The following is a 19,681-nucleotide window of genomic DNA, read 5'->3' as shown; positions in this document are numbered from 1 at the left end:
ATTAAATATCTATTATTATATATATATATATATATATTGGGTTTGCTGTACTGCCCCTGATTTGATTTGATTTTAGAAATAAAAAAATCTTTTGGTACAAAATTAGTACGTATCAGACCAATATCAAGACCGGTGTACTTTTAATAAAGAAGTGCCAACAGCTTCCTCGATTATAAAATTATAAATTGTAAAATGTTTTCTTTTTTGAGAATTCAATCTACTTTTATGCCAATATATATAACTGATATTATCTCCTTTTCCACATTCTTAATTAATTTAGGAAAAAAACAATGAGTATATTGCTTCAAATGTCGATGACATGATGCTGCGATGACATCAAACTCCAAGATTTGTACAATGCGGCTAATTAGACCAATCATCATTCTTCACTAGCACGCGGAAGAGACATGGCTGACGAATTATGGGAATAATATCGTTGTATGGTAAACCCTGGATCGCCGACTTTAACAACGTTTAACCCAACTGCGCAGTTCCGGATTTGGGCGCCTTTCTGTCTGGTTTGAAGAGTACAAGCGCTCTTGCTGCTTTTTTGTTTCTATACCTTAATCTGTATATATTCTTCAAGTCGTGTCAATTCTCATTAACTCTGGAAAGTCTTTCCTAATTAATTAATAATTAAAAACTTTTGCTATGACTCATTTCAGTACAGAAAACAGAGAAAACGACCTAAATAACACGTACACTATGGAGTCATTAGTCTGTTAAGATTGAGATTACTCAATATCGATTTCAATCTTGATGCCGGCCTCAGTGGTCTAGCGGTTTAACACGCCGTTTTAATTTCGATGGTTGCGGGTTCGATTCCACACAACATTTGTATTCATGAGTATGATTTTTTTGTATCAAGTTTTGGAACTAGATGGCGTTGTGTAATTTGTCTAGAGACATTATATTAATGTAATCCACTATTGTACTGTTCTTTTGCAATGTAATCAAAATTAAACCGAATAACATATTCAATTATTGTGTCTTAGTTTTTTCTATAACGACTATATTTGGAAATAATATAAAGCTAGTCCATAATTCAATATCATAACAATAAGTCCAGGCGCAATCCAATTGCATTAGATCGGCATTAGTTTTCCAAGTAGACCGGCCCAAGTAGTTGGCTATTACGAACATAGAGAGAGTCTGTACTTTAATCATTGAAGAGTTACTCTGTTTAGCATTATTACTTACTACTTTGACTTACAGATTCAAAGTAGTAAGTTCGTATTTCTCCGACACCAAAGTTAAGGTTGATACATATACAGTTACGTGTAAAATTTTAATTAACTTAATGTTAATGCTCTGATGACTGAGCGATAATAAATTAATCTGAAAGACATTCCGTCGCAATATTTTTTAAGCGAGGCATCATAATAATTTCTGTTTATAAATGTTAAACTGCGTACATTGGCTATGCTTAATTAACCGACTCATTGGGAACTTTATTTATTACCAATATTTTGTAACTGTTACTAAATGTGGTTGTATTAAGAAAGAATAGATTATATCATTCCTATATTTTGTCTCCAGGATGACGTTAGACACGATCACTTACTGAACTGAAATTAAAAACATACAAAAAATCAACCCACTTGGCTAGCATAACCAAGTGTCTTTGTCTGTTTATTAATTATAGTATGTTACTTAATTAACTAGATTAAAAAATAATATTAGTTCAGTATCTTTGGTATTTATAGGTACCTGACCCTGCAAAAGTTATTTTGCCATATTTTACCTAGTCAAAATCAGTCATTAGACTACACTAGATTTTGACTAGATAAAATATAAAATAATAAAAAGAGTGTTAGAGGTAGACATTTAGGGGTATGAAAAATAGATAGTAGCCGATTCCCGGACCTACTGAATATGCTTATAAAATTCCATAAAAATCGATCAAGGCGTTCGGATATGGTGATTAACATTGTAACACCAGAATTTTATATATAAGAATACTAGCTGTGCCCGTGATTTCATCAGCGTTAGATTTCAATCAAAAATATAGCCTATGTGTTATTCTGATGCATAAGCTATATTACTGTAAAGTTTCATAAAAATCCGTTCTGTAGTTTTTACGTGAAAGAGTAACAAACATCCATACTTACAATCTTTCACGTTTATAATATCATTATAATTAAAGTAATTCATTTATTATTAAGATACAAAAAAATATTTCCCAAATCCGGCGCTGCGTGGACGCACCTAATTAATGTTTGCTTACGAGTGCCACGCATGCTGTTCTGCTCGCGCCTCGTAAACTCCATTGCATTTGTTCCGCATGCCGTATTGTTCACTATACACCGAATATACCCAGTAGTTACTCTGTTTATTGTTTCATACCTCCTTACTGTGACTTTTGTTTTGACGTTTCCCATAACAAAAAAATTACACCACCTTTTTTAAAATTCTTTACAAAACATTTTTGATGTGTTATCGTAATTTACAGAAATCTCTGTATGGACTTATAGGACTGTATAATGTATATATATTGGGCTGGTAAATATAATTATGTAAACACGGTTTATAGGAAGAAATAATATATTTTTATTTACAAAAGTAAAATAGATAACAGAACAAGAATGACAATGACTTGTATATTTTTCTATATTAAATTATAGTTAAAAAACAGAAATAATATGCAGAGGTGCGTCGTGCACACTTTGCTTTGTTTACGTTATACATTGCGTGTTCGTAGACTTTTTTATATAAGATGTACCTACTTATCATAAATAGTTTCCTGCCAAAAATATTTCTACAAAGCTAGTAACTACGAGTATACATAAAGGGTATATAATTGATCAAATTAACACAAACCTATAGAGAAATAAACATCCAGTTATATATGAAAAACCTACTTGTCTAAGCTCAAATAGAAGACCACAACACACGAACTCGTTCAGATAAACAGATTATAGCTGTAACCTTTTAATGTTAAGTATATTTGTATCTTTCAAACTCTGAGGACCTTTATTAATGAACTTACTATGGGTATGGGTCCAAATGTCACCAAATTGTTGGAGAATTTAGGTTACTAATATATCTTCTGAAGTAGTTGGTATTTCTATCATATTAAATGAGCAATTACTCAGTAGATCAATATTACATACTAGTAGACTATATATCCAGTTAAAATATGAGTTAGTTCTATCTGGTAACAAACTCTATACGATATTTTCTTAAGTTTACCCCCTCCTATCGATCTCCCCAATTCAAAAGGGGATGGAAATTACTACGGCCTGAGCTGAGGTTCGAACCCCCAAGCGGTGCCCTTAGGCTAAAGTCATATCCATCAGCCGGGTTGGTATTCAGCTGCTCCAAAAGTCTTTACGCGGGTTTGGAATGTCATCTGCACTCGCCCCCTATCGTCCGGAGAAGCTGTAAAGGCCATCTGCGCCTAACAGAGTACAGATTAGAGTAGTCCGAAAAAAATAAGTTTACGGTTAGTTTAAATTATGTACGGATAATATATAAATAGTACGGATGCATGGCAGCTTTGAATCTTCCTTCGAATATGGGGTAACACAGGTGTTTCATAATTACATGATGTCGTAGTATCACTTGCTATCACGGAGTCTGATTAAGTACGAGTATCTGGTCGTTTGCCATTCTTGTCACTTAAACAAAATACAACAAACACAGCTTCAATAATAAACATATAAAAATCGTTGAATTAAGAACGTCGTTCCTCTGGTGCTTGGTATAATGAATGCTCTCCATCCATACTACGTGTCAAATTTCATGACTATCGGTCGAGTAAAGTCATTAAACCGTCGCATACACATAAATAAATTCAGTTTCACATAATTAGTTTAATTGGTTAGCTCTGTGAATTTACAGTCACAGCCATATGAAGTGTGGGAAAGTTCAGATAAACATATTTTATAATACAGAAATAGTTTTATTAGAAACACACGATATGTGCATGTTCGTCAACTGAATATAAAGTAAAGTTAGAACTAACTTCAGTAATGGGTAATCTTATATATATAAAGTACTACAGATATATCTTGTGTTTCACATTTTATTAAACGCATCTCTACACTGTTCTCATTTCTTGTCTTCGGAATATCGACTTCCTTCCGATTTTTATTTATAAGCAACAGACTTTTATAAACCATCTAATAAAAGCATGTTGTTAATACGAATTCGTGTGGGTAAGTTAAGCATCGCCATTTCTGGAATAAATTTTAATGATATAATTTTTCCCGAAAAACTCGCGTTCCTTTTAACTGAGCAAATTAGGCAATGATCTAAACCTGAACTCATCCATTTAGTCAATTGAGTTATAAGAATCATTTTTATGTACACTAATACCTTCAAATGTTAGCCAAAAGTACTATAATTTTTCCTTACTAGTTACGAGCATAGTTCGGTGACCCAGGTACTGGATAGATTAATTGGGTTCATTCCCGTGAGGACGGTCAGCTCGTTTGAGCCATTAGTATTCAGTGTATGTATTTAATACATTTCAGTGGCCCTACACGTGGCTAGCAATTGCTCGAGGGCATGTCATATTATCTATACGATGTACCGGAAAAGAATTCTTACTTGCCAATGAGTGGTACAGGCATCTCAGCATTTTCTGTTCAATTGCCTAAAGGTAAGATGTTCTCATTTTTTCTCACAGTGATTTTTAAGAATAACAGGACAAATCAAAATATATGTATACGTTTAGATTTTATTATTTATTTATTTATGATCTGATAACAAACACTTTGACAAGTTCAAAGTGTAGTTGCAACCAAAAAGAATAATATATAATAACATAAATAAATAAACCCTGAACAATTAACATAGCGCCATCTAGTCCCACGGTAAGCAGAGCTTGTGTTAAGGGTACTAGACCACTGATATGAATACTTAGATTTTTTTGTAAATACATATATCATATACGTGTTTTCTATGTATATTATATATTATTTGTACATTATATATTTACCAGACCGATACAAATAGAAATGTTTGTACCGTGCGTGGAATCGTACCCGCGACCATCGGACAAAAAGCGGTGAGCTTAACCGCTATAGCACAAAATTTATATCTTCTATATTTCTCCGATCGTGCTTGTGATGAAGTGAAGCAGATAAATTATATTGAACATATTGATTATATGCCTATAGAATTAATATTTGGATTCTTAAACTTAGACTGAATACAATGACAGATGTATGATATTAAATTAGTCTCGCAAAACAAATAATGCAACAACAGCTAGCACAGAAGCAGCACCCGTTCACGAGTGTGACCAACGAGCCAACCGTCATCGTAATAACAGGAAAAGGAATATCACATTATATGAAGTGGAAGATAAATGAACAAATATTCGCTAAAATAGCTCTTGAGAAAAAGATCGCGTGCGTGCAGCATCCGTCCGGATATCAAGTATTACGGGAGACATCTCTTTATTAAATATTAAACAAATGATCTATGGACTGGAACTCTCCCGTGGGAACTTACAAGAACCAATTTAATACTTACTAGTGGCGACCTCGATTTCACCCGCGTTCAATAAAAATATAGCCTATATGTTATTCTGATGCATGAGTTATATTACTGTAAAGTTTCATAAAAATCCGTTTAGTAGTTTTTGCGTGAAAGAGTAACAAACTAAATCTACTACTAACAAGTTTTTTATAAGTTTTTCTAAACATGAATACGAGTCATTTTTTAATATGGTCTATTTATGTATGATTAATGTTATGAGATATAGAAAAAAACTATAAAAAAATTACTTCAGTTGTTACATATTAATATAAGACAAACAACAGAGTAAACACTTTCCAATGAAAGTACAGGAACTATAAAAATCATTACATATGCACAATAGAAACTTGCTTTTTTGAAGTTGGTCAATAATAAAATTGGGATATTTATCCGCCGTACATCAAAGAGAGCTATTATAATATACTTTGGACCCTGTTCGTAGAAAAAAAATATTGTTACTTCTCTATAGACTAATGAAAAGACAAGATTCACATTTTGGGCAGATTTTTCTTGTATCTATAATTATTAAATTCGAGAAATCATCATCATAAAGGAGCAAAATTCAAAGAAATGTAAAAAAACCCAATCTAACAAGTACTACGCCAAAAGGAAAATTAATATGATTATACATAAAATAAAGTCGTAAAATAGCCCATGTACTTCTAGAATTTCTGTCTACGTAGGTATTTCTCTATGTTTTATGTACACAATTCTCAGAAACGGCCTAATCTATTTGAATACGGATTTTAGCTATGTAATGCAGCACCGTCCTATCAATAAAGTTCAACATATTATTATTGTAGCATTGTCTGTCATATATACGTCACAAGTACACCAGCACAGCTAGTTACAAAATGTAAATAAAAATGAATTCAATTGTTTAATCGTGAATAACAAACGTCTAAACATCTAAGAATCTCTGCAAATCTCTCTTCCATATTCAAATTGTTATTATTGTGTTGGTATTGTTATGTAGACTTATACTAATTTTAATATATATTTGCTCTACCCTTCATGGGATTATATGCGATGCCTGTGTAAAGTTATAATCGGGATTAATGTGAATACTCCTTGTATATTCATATAGCAATGTTATTTGTAGTCTGAATATTGCTAAAGAAATTTGAATACTGCTTTATGGTGTTCTTAGTTTGCTTCGACGTTCCTGTACTAAGATATTCGATTATTCTGTTGTATAAAAACAGACTTCAACCATGACTAATTATATTGTAGTAAGATCACAGGAGTAAACAAAAAGAGGGAGGAATACATAGATATTGTTTGTTAAACTATAGATATTGTTACTTACACATGTAAGCTAAAATATAAAATTAGAATGCCCACAAAATAAATAAACTTCGACTTAAAAGTATTCTTTTTCAAGTAACTAGCGTCTGTTTACTTTGTGTACGTATATACCTACACTTATATTTTTTTCAGATACAGTTCCCTTACAAAGTTTCAATATAGAAATAAAAATATCTAATGTTAAATCAAACAAACTTAATTTTAAGCACCTTCAATTTTCCTTTTTTAATTCTACCAGAATACAGAATCAGCCAAGAGGAATGAACTAGAAACTTGTCTGTTGCTCTTGTCAAGAACTTTACATTTTTAATTTAAAATCTGCGTGCTATGTGCACACTACTAAATACCACTAATTCATTGTATATAATAATAATTAACTATTCTTATCTATAGGTTTTCAGAAAGACAAAGGGATGGTACATCAGTGTTAGGATATACGCATACTGGGCACTACTATGGTGGAACTGACCAGTTAGCCCATCGTGGCGAATTCATGTTAATCGCAATTGTTTTCTACCTACGCTTTACTAAAATAAATTAAAAAATAAGTATAAACAGGTTAAGAAAACAAAAACATCTCTTTATTGGTTTGAACTCCGAAACTAATCCAATATAATTACTAATAAACTTCTACTCTACAAATGCGATACAGTAATAGATCTTATATACGCAATACGATAACTCAGAGAAAAATCGCCCGCTTATTTCATTGATTGCTTTTATTACACGAGTAATAAATCAGACGGTAAATACGTGGTCTGCTTGAAAATACTTATAAACACTGCAAATAGTGTTTGACCGAAGATAACCGAACAAATATCGAATAAATAATATTTTTTGAGTGAATACCTACGTTATTTATTTATATCTGACGAGAAATATTCTTATTAACATATAACCTAAAATAAAAATAAATTATACTATATCTAAAAGTTAAATACATCAAAATAGATCTTTCGATATACTTGTTTAAGTCTCTATTCCGTTTTTAGTCGAGTGTTTTTTTATACTACTATGGTGGCAAACATACAGCCCATCTGATGGTAAACGGTTACCTTAACCTATGGACGCTTGAAACACGGTGTTGCGTGCGCGTTGCCGAACCTTAATAAACCCTAACATAACCTTCTTCTTCAATACCTCCTTTCAGTCGAATGTGGTAGTTACATAACTATTTATCATTCTAAGTTATTCTAAGATTTCCAACAGATGCTACTTTCCATCGGGTGGGCCGTTGGTTTGCCGTTACAAGAGGAATATAAAACAAACTGCAATCAGAATAAGACAAACTTAGTCACAAGTCATTTTAGCAGACAACAGTTCAAAAGTGTGACAAGTTTGACAATTTCAAGAATTTCCAGTTCAAGAAATAAATAATTAATGCGACAAGGTGTACCAAAGTTTATTTTAAGCAAAATATAAGAGGAAGCAACTTTCCTTTTCTATAAAATTATTATGTAGATAAGTTGGTACCTACTATAGAGTAATCACTTAGTAAATTAAGGACAACCGAGTACTAAAAACGTACATCCTATAGATATAATAATATTGTATTTCATCGAAAATTAATTATTAAATAGCACCGGCTTATTATCTCTGATCAACACGACGGTTGACTGGTGGAGAATGCCATCAGGCATTAAGTCCTGCATGTATACCATTTTGTGTGCAAAAGAATAAATAAATAAAATTGTTTTTAGAATAGGCAGACTTACGACACGACTTTTTGAATGTACGAAAGCAATCTTATTGTGTATTTATATTTGATCCTAATAAATTAGTGCTAGTTGGTGGTTTGTATTCACACGTTTGAACTTGTAAATGTAAACTTACAAGGATAATTTAAAAGAGCAACACACAAGTTTCTTACTCATTCCTCTTGTGATGAGACAGTTTTCCGAATGAGCGATAGATTAAAAAAAATGTTATGACTATTCAAAAGTGCTTAAATTAAATTTATTGGAATAAATATTTTCTATTTTATTATATTCTATTCTATTCAATACAATTGAATTGTTAACTCTTACTTTTCCCGTTGCTTGAAATTTAGGCGATAGAAATAATTATGTTGTTAGGTTAACTTACTTATTATTATGTTAGCCAGTCAATAAATCAACCGGTTGATAGGTGACGTATCTAAAAACATGAAAACTGTTTGTGGAATCCGAAAGCTTCGAAGTTAATTATCCCAGCCTTCGAGAGTTAATTAAGTTACCGACTTATCTTGACTGCTGCTTGTTCGGACTGCCCCTGATTGTCAGCTGTTTTGCTACAGCAAATCTTATTAACATTGTGAATTTCCTTCAACAGAATGGAAAAATAAATAAAATTACATTATGTTCTTAGAAAAACTCAGTAAAAGTGTAACGATTTATAGCTTCTAATCCACTATTGAAGAAACATGAGTAATGTTATCTATTAATTTAGTACTTTATACTAGTAAACAACAACCTTTCAAAATATGTTCAGTAGTATATAATTATGAATCATCTATCACCAGAAATATCATTTGTTGCAATAGTGTGAAAATAATAGAATTTTAAAAGAAAGAATTTTTATGTAACAATAAAGAGTGATTTTGTATTTTTTAGACAAGAAGAAAAATAAGTTTATAAGTCGATTTCAAATATAGAAACCTAAGTTGAATATTGAGTATTAATTATGTGACGATGTAAGTAACAATTCTCAATTGTAAATAATTAAAATTTATGACGGATTTTCAAGGAGCCATTGGAGAGTTGCAGAAGTGAGCTAAGTTGCAAAGTAATTGCAACTGCTAATATATACAATGGAATTATTAGTAAATTCTTAATAATCCTCATTTCTTGCCTTTATGTAACTAAGTCTCAGTAGTGCCTAGGTAATTAGGTAAATTTGATTATTCGACTCCAAAAACATAAATCAATTAGGATTCTAAAATAAGAGGGATAGTGCTGGCTTTAGTAAAAAAAATATTGTTTAACAAAATGTTATTTTAGGACTCTCCGATTATCGAAACATGGGTTACAAACAGAACTAATGCGAAATGTTTAATTTAAATATACTTAGCAAAATTTATTCACAACTCTCATCGATACTTCACAAATAAAAACATCTTTATTCTAGTAGGTAAACTTTAGTGACATTTATTCTTTTGACTAATACATCTGGGCTAGAAGGTGAAGTTAGTAGGCCTAGAAGGTGTATATATAATAATATATTAAATAGTACAATTTATTATAATTACAACAGACAATAAAAATAAAACTGAAATTATAATCGTAAGTATTAATAATACTATTTGTGTTTGGCAGGCGGTGCTGGTGGTGGTATGGGAGAACGATAGTATTTCTCGTAGATAGCATCCCAAAAACGCTTTCGTTTCTCCAACGGTATCATAGCTTTCAGTTCTAATTCTCTTCCTACTTCCATGAAGGGGGAAACGTTAGTGTTCGCAGGAGGCCATGCTGGAAATGATGATCCCTCCGGTGCCGGATTTCTGTTAACCAAATAATATTTAACCATCCACTACTGCTTTTGATGAGCTTAACAATATTTTATTGAGAGTAGTCACTTCACAAATATCAAATAATCATTCCAGTAGGGATTCTACTGGAAAATCTATTTATACAATGCATATAGGAATTACCCCCAGTTGGAAATAAAACATGTACATAACAACGTTTATTATAAATATTTTCCGTACATATCCATATCCATAATTTAATTTTTTCATACAAAGCTAGCCACAAACTACTTCAATTACATCTGTACAAATCTAAACACAAGTAAATATTTTTGATTTGTTGTATCTTTTTTATAATGGATTAACACGTATAATACTAGTCTCAATTGAGCCAGAAAAAATAGACTGTATTTCATGCGGGCAAGCCTTTGGGGCAATCCCTATACTATTAGCATACTAAAAATATTACTTACCCAGTTTTGACAAAATTATACACCAGCTCCCTCATTGTAGCTTTAACTTTTCGGAATTCATCACTAATATTTTTTTCTCCAGTATTACCAATTTCCGGCCCATCAAGTACAGCCATTGAATGAGCACAATGTCTTGCTCCTCGAAGACTTGGATATTGTACAGGGATATCAATGTCTTCTACAAATGAATATTCATACAAGTATACTTTGTCATTACCAGCTTCCACATGTAGCTGTATAGATCTCAATACTCCATAAGAAAACTGAACATCAGAGAAATAATCAATATAGTTTTTTATTGTCGCTGAACTGACTGTCTTCTTTTTAAAATAAAACTTTTTAACCTCTTTTGCAACAGCCTCTCTCTGGTTTTCATTATCAAATTGTAAATCAGCTGGTAAAAAGTTTGAAAATTTTACATTCATACTATCTTTCCAGTATTCAAAAACCGGTAAACGAAATATACCTTCCATACTAGCAAATCCGTATAGCATAGGCACTTTAATATATTTTCCTTTTTTCAAAATATTTATAGGAGTATCATTAAGAAAATTGTTTTCTCCAGTATTACGTTCCACACATACACTAAAAACAAAAGTAGAATCAGGTTCTACTAAGAAGTGTTTAAAATTTAAAACTTCATTAGGTACCGTCTTATAGAATTCTTCCAAAGCGTAAAAGTCATCGATATTTGTGAAATTTAGCAACTTTGCATAATCTTTCGCATTCTTTAGCGGATCTTGTTGTACCGACCATACAACTGTATTGGAGCCACTCTCTACTATTACTTTATTAAAAAGTCCTTTAGCTAAAGGTGATAGTAATAGAAGATCAACGGACGTAGCACCTGCACTGTAACCGACCAAAGTAATGTCTTTCGAATTGCCTCCAAAATTGGCAACATTTTTCTTTACCCATTGCAATAACGCTATCTGATCTTTCATACCAGCATTACCTGGAACATACTTGGTACCCAAACATAAAAACCCATGTACACCAAGCCTGTAATTGAATGTGACAACTATCACATTTTTACTTTGTACCAAATTCTTTGGAGTTGATAAATCGCCGAGGCCTACGTGGAAAGCACCTCCATGTACGTAAACTACGACAGGAAGCTTCTGATTTGTTGTACTCGTATTTGGTACATATACGTTTGCAATGAGACAATCTTCTTGCATATTATATTTCAGCCTATACATTTCAAGAAATTGGTTAGGTTGGGGGCAAGCTACATATTTGTTTACGGCATCCAGAGTTTCTGTCCATACTGGAGCGGGTAGAGGTGCCTAAAAATGAAAATAAAACTTTAAATTATTGTATTTTACCTAAGCACTTACAAGAATTAAAACCGTTAACTCCTATGTACTTATTTTAATAATGTAATATTAGCAGATAAAGTCAGATTGTGAGCAGAATACTGTTAACAATCTGACTTTATCTGCTAATATTATTTTGTACACTTTGCAATCGTTTTAAAAAAATATAATAGAGATGTGCGTAACAGAAAAGACATGACATTGTCCTTTGGAATAACAACGCATGGGTGTCACAAGACAACACAGTATCCGTAGTGCTGTTCATGTATATAGGCGACGGTTACCGCTTACCATCGGTTGTGTCTTCGGCTTGTTTGCCATTCGAATAAAATATAGTATATGAGAAAAAGACGTGTCCGCCCCGCTGATAATGCGGCGAAGCCTTTATCCAACGCGCCGCCCGCTGACGGTAAAATTAGGTCGATCTGTCTGTATTTAAAAATATCATAACTATTTTTATTTTCTACAACTAAAAGAAGCCAGAGGTCTCGTCTACAATTTTGATAAAAAGGCTTGTTAAACAATCTATTTTCACAGTACTATTATAAATAGGATGCGAAAATTCATCCCAATGATCAAATTTTCCCCATCCCCATTTATAATAGTACTAGCTCACATATTACACATTCTTGCAACATTTTTTTAAAGAATATTCTCTCCTATAGGTTCTACCATGTTGTTATATAGCCTATGGCCACCCTCAATAAATAAGCTGTCCAATAGTAACGGTATTTTCAAAATCCGGTCAGTAATAACGGAGATTACTTCAAACACCCAAAATTACTTCTAAAAGCAATATAGGCATACAAATATATACCTATGTATAATATAAATATAAAAATCAAGTACTATGCGGGCTTAGCTTCTAATATTAGCCATCGTACATTATGGTATACGTTTGTTGGTACACTTTAAAGGGTAAACCTTTTAATTTTTTTTTAACTTACTTGAAACCTGTTCGGACCTGTAGGTGCTTTAGCATATGGAATTCCGTAGAAAACAAAAATGTTCATTTCAGGATCCTTATAACCACGAACAGGTCCTTGCGATAACTGAACAACTTTGGACGCCATCTTAGGAGTCTTGCCACAAAACACGCCTGTTGCGAGGCTCATGAATACGAACGACCACCTCATCGTGCGGGTGCTAGTAAGTATGGTCCAATCAACGGAAGTACAGGCTTTTCATAGCAATAAGTATTCGTTGTCATATATAGTGTAGTATTTCATAGCTAATAATAATATGTTAACAAACTACGAGTACCATGACGTTACTCCTATAAAATTGTAATATCTATAATTATATAAAGTAATGTATCATTCTTATTATCATGGCAGATGGTAATATCGTTAGTTCTTCTAAAGTTCTTTATGAAAACTAAATATTTAATTATATTTTTCAATATAAATTGAACGAAAATATAAATGTAGTTTATTTATTCCTAACAAAGAAAATTGTTAATAAAATATAAAATGAAACATCAGTATCTTTGAAGTCTTTAAAGAAACCTATGTTTAAAGGGAAATAGATAATTTTATACAATTTTGTTATTTAATTATTTAGGTAATAAATATAAGCATAAAAACAAACAAATATAACTCAGAGACTAATACAAACAATATTTATCTAAATGTATCATGCTATAAATCGAGCCCGCAATAATCAAAAGTAAAGCGGCGCGTTAAACCACTAAACTCTAGACCGTCAATAGTTAAACACTATAAATGTCGGCTATAAATAAATACATAGATTGGATACCTATTTGACAGGTATCGTCACTATTAATTATACGGACGAATGCATATTTAGCATACAGTAGCATTTTGCTAAACCATTTGGAAACAAACTGTTAGTCGCTTCATCTGCATAATGTTTAAATAATTTAATTTTCGGTATTCAATGACTATTGTAAAAATACGTTTATTTGTATATATGTATTGTATAAAGACTGTTTCATGCCAAAATAAAGATAAAAAAAATATTTCAATCCCTTTTTCGTACAGACTGCAACAGTAGACTATTGTTTGAGTTGAATGTGCTTCGTGTATGCCTTATTTTCTTCTCCAAGGCCCTATCTCTCTTTATACTAAAATTCATCAAAATTGGAACTACAGTTTAAATAACACACGCACGCCACAATAGATGACAGATTTTTTCCTATTTACATAACAAACTTTCGAGTATATATATGTATATTCTTATTAGTAAAAGCATCCCTTAGGTTTTAATTTCACTAATAGTAGTTTAGTTTTGGAAATGTAACAAACAGTCACACCGAGACACATTCGCGTTTAAAATTTTAATATGTTTTACATCACAGATTCTTAGATTTTATATCACATATCACTCATATATATGTTTATATGTATATCTAGTAACAGAAAGGTATAATAACAAACAAATACAGTAATAAAAAAACATTAACAATAAACTTTATATACAAGCAAGAAATAAAAAGGCTTTTTTTATTTTTATTTATTTATCATACATCACACAGGGGAAGTCGCGATTTATGATCAGATTGAAATAAATATATGTATTATTTTAAATTACTGACAACTATTGCCAAACATGAGTATGCAAAATGTTGATGTACTTAATTAAGTATATAAATATGTGAGTAATAACATAATAATCTAATTGATGAGTTATATTAGCTATGACATTCCTTCTCTACTAAGGCATATGGTATATAATATCATGAAATATAACAAGTATAACATTTTTTTTTCTAAATTCACTGTGAGCCTCAGTATAGAGCAAAATATTTTTATACAGCAAAATCGGTAATTTCTTCACACAACTCAGTTCTCCTCCGATCGATCTCCCGTCCAATTCCAACGGGGATCGAAATTACGACGGCCTGAAGCCGGTGTTTGAACCCCTAGCGGTGCCCTTAGAATAAAGTCGTATCCGCCAGGTAGGAGTTAGCCTTCAGCCGCTCCATAAGTCCTTCCGCGGGTTTGGAATGTCATCTGCACTCGTCCCCTATCGTCCGCTGAAGCTGTAAAGGCCAGCTGCAGCCAACAGCATTAGAGAAGTCCGAAAAAAAAAAACTTGACGTTATGATGTGATGCCCGCGATATCACTTATGCGTTGCTATTTCGGAGGACTAACGAATCTTGCCTCCGTATTCTGCAATTTCATTGATTAATCTGCACACTTCAGCCCACAAACAGCGTTCAAAGGAAGGTTATTGGCGGTTGAAATAAATGACACTGAGGTACTCACTTTTTGAAATAAATGACACTCCTTCGAAAAGACTGCCGATTTTTATTAAAATTTGTCATACACACAGCAGACACACACCACACACAACACAAAATTTTCACTTTTCTGCATCAACTTTTTTAATACCGCTAATTTATATGGCAAAACAACATTTGCGATGAACATATAACAATAAACGTCCAACTGATCGCCACGCCATTGCACTTTGACGTCGCCCTACACTAATGCTCTACCATTAGCACAGTCAAGTGCAATTGCCCTAACTAAAAGATGGTTAGTACAATTGAAATTGTGCCCGTTACAATCATAGAAATATATATTTAGTTATTTATTTATCTTCACACAAATATGTAAAATATTCAAGCATTTTCTTAACTTTTATGGTCAACTTACAACAGTATCAAAGTTTACCACGCTACGGTAACAATGCATGTCCGGATTAATTCGTGCCACGGTCGTTCCAAGAGTTTTATTGAAAGAAATTGGCGGATGTAAAAGTTAAGCAGCTCGTCTAGCAACTTGTGAGAAGTTCTTTCATTACTCAACCGTAGAGTTGACCCACCTCCCGACCCGTTGTGACAGCACGTCTTCGCAAACTATGTATATCCATGAAAAAATTTGTTTTACTGCTCTGTTGGAAGTAAAGTTATATTTATGTCTTTACAAATATCTAGAGACTGTAAAAGTGTGCATATTTAAAAATGTACCAATAAGTATATTTTATATTAAAATTTAAATACATAACGGACTTCCGCAATATAATACCTAAATCGATAAAATATACCATATCTTTCTTTGATTAAGTATGAAATAAATAAAAAAATGCAGCCAATTTGAAATGGTACTGGGCCGTCGCCGATACGATGGAACGTTCAAGAGTGGAAACCTCGAGTGAAAACAACTACTGCTACTGTTGTTAATGTTACTGACAGAGCACTAAACATCTCACGTGGAACATATTCGAGACGAATTATACCTATCGGTGGGCTACCTCATGTAGAAAGAGAAATACTAGAAGAATTAAAGCAGCAAAATACATAACGCAACAATTTAAAATTAGAGTAAATTAGATGACATACACAATAAAAAGAGTTTAATAGTGAATCCACGTGTATCCACTATGTAGATTTCATTGATATTATTTTCATAGTTTCAAAAAAGCAGTTACTCCACTGAAATCAGGAGAATTATTTTTTAAATTACTAAACTTAATAAATTAGATATTCTGTGGACGTTTGAAAGCGATATGACATAAGGCAACTTTAAGCAGGCAATAAGAGAAAGAAAGAAATAAATAATAATATAATAATTAGTATTTATCTATTTCTATAATAATTAGTCTTCAATTATTATAGATAGTCTTCAATTACAAATCATTTGAAAATAGCTAATAAATAAAAAGGATAGTTTGTATTATTAATCATCGTGACATGGCTAGAAATATTTCATACCAGATGTCGGATATAGATTCGGGTGATGATAATAAAATTATTAGTAAGTGCAATTAGAGCAAACAAATAAATAATAAATATAATTTATAGAGGTAGTAACAGTTTTTATCATCATAACTTGTCTTATAAGTACTACTTTGATAACTGATAAAAGTTCAAGTTTTTGATTGTTATTGTTAGCAACGAAATGTAAAAGTTTCATACTAGATAACTTTGTGATATAGCGCAATCTATATATCACATTATTTGTGATATATTGGTCGGTTTTCATATAACCATAGAGACATATTATATATATACCCATATAATCATGCTTTGAAACTAAAAAATAACTAAAGTATATAAGTATTCCAAAGCGCTTATTTAAATAAAGATTTTTTTCTATCCTATACTAGTCCTACTTATTCTCAATACAATAATACTTAGTCTGTTAGTAATGTCGGTTAATAACTTCATTGCCCTGAAAACCATCATATTAAATTCCTAGTGAATTTGTCATGATGAAGTGACCTGACCTCATACTAGTTTTATCATCCATCACCGATGCTAGCGTATACCGTTAGTACAGGCGAAAGCATGTCATTATCATCCCTTAAAAAATATATCGGAAAATAGAACAACAAACTAAAAACTAATACAAATCAGTACGGTAATTATCTTTTGAGATGTTGTATGCAACAGGTCACTCAGAAAGTGTTTCGAGGAAAAGTTTTTATGTATGTGAGAGTGACCAGTTAGAACAATTATTACTTATAAGTAGAAATAGGTACGTTCTAAATTCAAAACTTCCCTCCACATTTTTTGCGAGCTAATTAAAATGACCCTAAATAGTCTCATTGAAAAATGGATTTGCGTCGAGAACATTTTCGCGCTATGATTTTTTACGATTTTAAGTGAATCGTACGATAGACTTCAAATGGCATTTATGGATGAAGATCCTTCTAAGACAACCGTGTATCGTTGGTATAATGAATTCAAAGTTAGCCGACCGGACTAACTTTGGGAGATGAAGAAAGAAGTATATATCGCCCTTTGACGGTGGATGATCCGCTCTCAGCGTTCGAGCAGGCTGTAAACGAGGTGTCTGCGGCAGACTGAAAAAAGTGTTTCAAAAAGTGGTTCAGACGCATGAAACTTTGTATAGAGGCTGGTGGAGAGTACATTGAAAATATGTAATAAAAATATATTTACCTATAGAACTATTTTTTAGTGTCGCAAAACTTTCTGAGTGTCCCACGTATTATATGAAACATCAATAGTATTCAAATTTGTAATTTATACTAGATACAATAAAGGTTTAACACATTGCCTCACAGTCCAATAATCGCAGGTTCGAAAGTACAGGCACTTATACAGTTGAGTAATAGTATTTTTTGCATTCTGTCAGAACATTAAATTAAACTTTCCTTCAGTCAGTGTAGTCAGTTTTTTATTGCAAAATTTGTAAACCCAAATAATTGAATTTCACGTATTTTTTTTTATATACAAACTTCGTTTTGACAATGATTAAAAAAAACAAATATAATGGCCATTTTGAAATAATGCAGTTTAGAACATTACAGCTCATTGTGCGAAGGTGGTGCCGGTAGTGGTGGGATAGGGGAACGATAGTACTGCTCGTAAATAGCATCCCAGAAACGCAATCGTTCTTCCACCAGTGACTCCTTTAGTTCTAGCTCTTTTCCTAATTCCATGAATGGAGCGCCGTCAGCGCTCACAGGAGACCATGCTGGGAATGGTGATCCCTCTGGTACTGGATTTCTGTTCAACAAATATTATTCACATATTGTCATTTACCATTAGGACCTACAATCATCTAGGTAAAACAACTAAAAAACTGTTTACAAAACGCAAGCTGAAATAGGTGAGACAGCAGTACTTACTCATGCAGACGTCGTACGTAAGTACTAATCAACTGAAATATATTGTTTACGTATATATATATATACTCTAAACATTGTCGGTTAGTACATAGAGATATACTGAGAATTACTTACCCAGTCTTAATAAAATTAGCCCATAACTCTTGATGTGTAGCTTCAATGTTTTATAAATCCTCACTTATACTGCTTTCCTGTCTACCTTCTCCAAATGTATGTCCATACAAGTATATATCTAGACACGCGGCAGCGTGTCAAGCCGAGTTTCAAGTAAACTGGCTTGCAGCACCGTGTGTATATTTACACGAACCATTTGGAGCCACTTTTGACCCCCTCATAACTCAAAAACTCTTTCACACAAACCTGTCAAATTTGGTTCATATATTGAGACTTGCGAGATAAATATGTGTTCCAAATTTCATAAACATATCTCAAACGGTTATTTAGATATTAATGTCCAAAAATCGTCATTTTTATCACTGATCAACTATAGATCAAAATTATAACCCACTTCCAGATGACCTAGGAAGTTCAAATTTGGTATGCAGATAGGTAATTAGGTGAATATAAAGGAAAAAATCTGAAACTGGTAAATTGTTATCATTTTACTACAATTTTTCACTTTAATTGATTCTATTTCAACTTATACTGGACGAATACTAAAATTCTATGAAAACGTCGATAGCCACCAATTGACATTGATCCCTGGCGAAAAATCTCATCTTGTACTGGACCGAAAGTAATATTGTATGAAAACGTCGATCATTACCAATTTACGTTGACCCCTTCACATCAGTGTCGATAACTAGCAAACTTCAAATATTGCATTGAGCGGTAAACACTAGTTGCTATAATTTAGATTCTGTCTAAAATATACTCGTACTTATAACTAGGAGTATAGTCGAATTTCGTATTTATTATGTTATTAACTGAGATTTGGTATTAATTATTGTTTCAATATTTAGCGCACATCGATAGTGTAAAATCATTATTTTTATAAATAATTATTAAATAATAGGCTTTTCGGTATAGGCCGCCGCGGCGGCGCCGTGTGGGAGCGGTGCGATAAAACTCAATGTTTTGT

General features: G+C 32.3%; 2 protein-coding genes across 2 annotated transcripts in view; one reads left to right on the top strand and one right to left on the bottom strand.

Annotated features, from left to right (window-relative positions):
- The window catches only part of LOC131844226 (heparan-sulfate 6-O-sulfotransferase 1-like), a 202,497-nt gene that overhangs the window by 134,234 nt on the left and 48,582 nt on the right, over window positions 1–19,681 (top strand). The gene's annotated exons all lie outside the window — the stretch shown is intronic.
- LOC131844229 (putative inactive carboxylesterase 4) lies at window positions 9,951–13,060 on the bottom strand. The gene is made up of 4 exons (XM_059193053.1): window positions 12,983–13,060; window positions 11,393–12,005; window positions 10,717–10,966; window positions 9,951–10,276 (listed from the first exon to the last, which is right to left on the bottom strand). Exons 1-4 carry the CDS (start codon window positions 13,046–13,048, stop codon window positions 10,075–10,077), a joined length of 1,131 nt encoding a protein of 376 aa, XP_059049036.1. The 5' UTR covers window positions 13,049–13,060; the 3' UTR covers window positions 9,951–10,074.

Source organism: Achroia grisella, unplaced genomic scaffold (assembly GCF_030625045.1).
Source record: "Achroia grisella isolate CSIRO2021 unplaced genomic scaffold, CSIRO_AGI_Agris_v1 utg402, whole genome shotgun sequence".
NCBI classification, from domain to species: domain Eukaryota; kingdom Metazoa; phylum Arthropoda; class Insecta; order Lepidoptera; family Pyralidae; genus Achroia; species Achroia grisella.
Note: the sequence above shows the minus strand (reverse complement) of the source record. Positions and strands in the feature narration are given on the sequence as shown.

Excerpts from the sequence above, each read along its gene's own strand:
- LOC131844229 (XM_059193053.1), bottom strand. The coding sequence starts at position 13,048 with ATGAACATTTTTGTTTTCTACGGAATTCCATATGCTAAAGCACCTACA. Across the intron at positions 12,006-12,982 it reads CAGGTCCGAACAGGTTTCAA|GCACCTCTACCCGCTCCAGT; the intron begins GTAAGTTAAAAA and ends TTTCATTTTTAG. Across the intron at positions 10,277-10,716 it reads TATAATTTTGTCAAAACTGG|AAATCCGGCACCGGAGGGAT; the intron begins GTAAGTAATATT and ends TTTGGTTAACAG.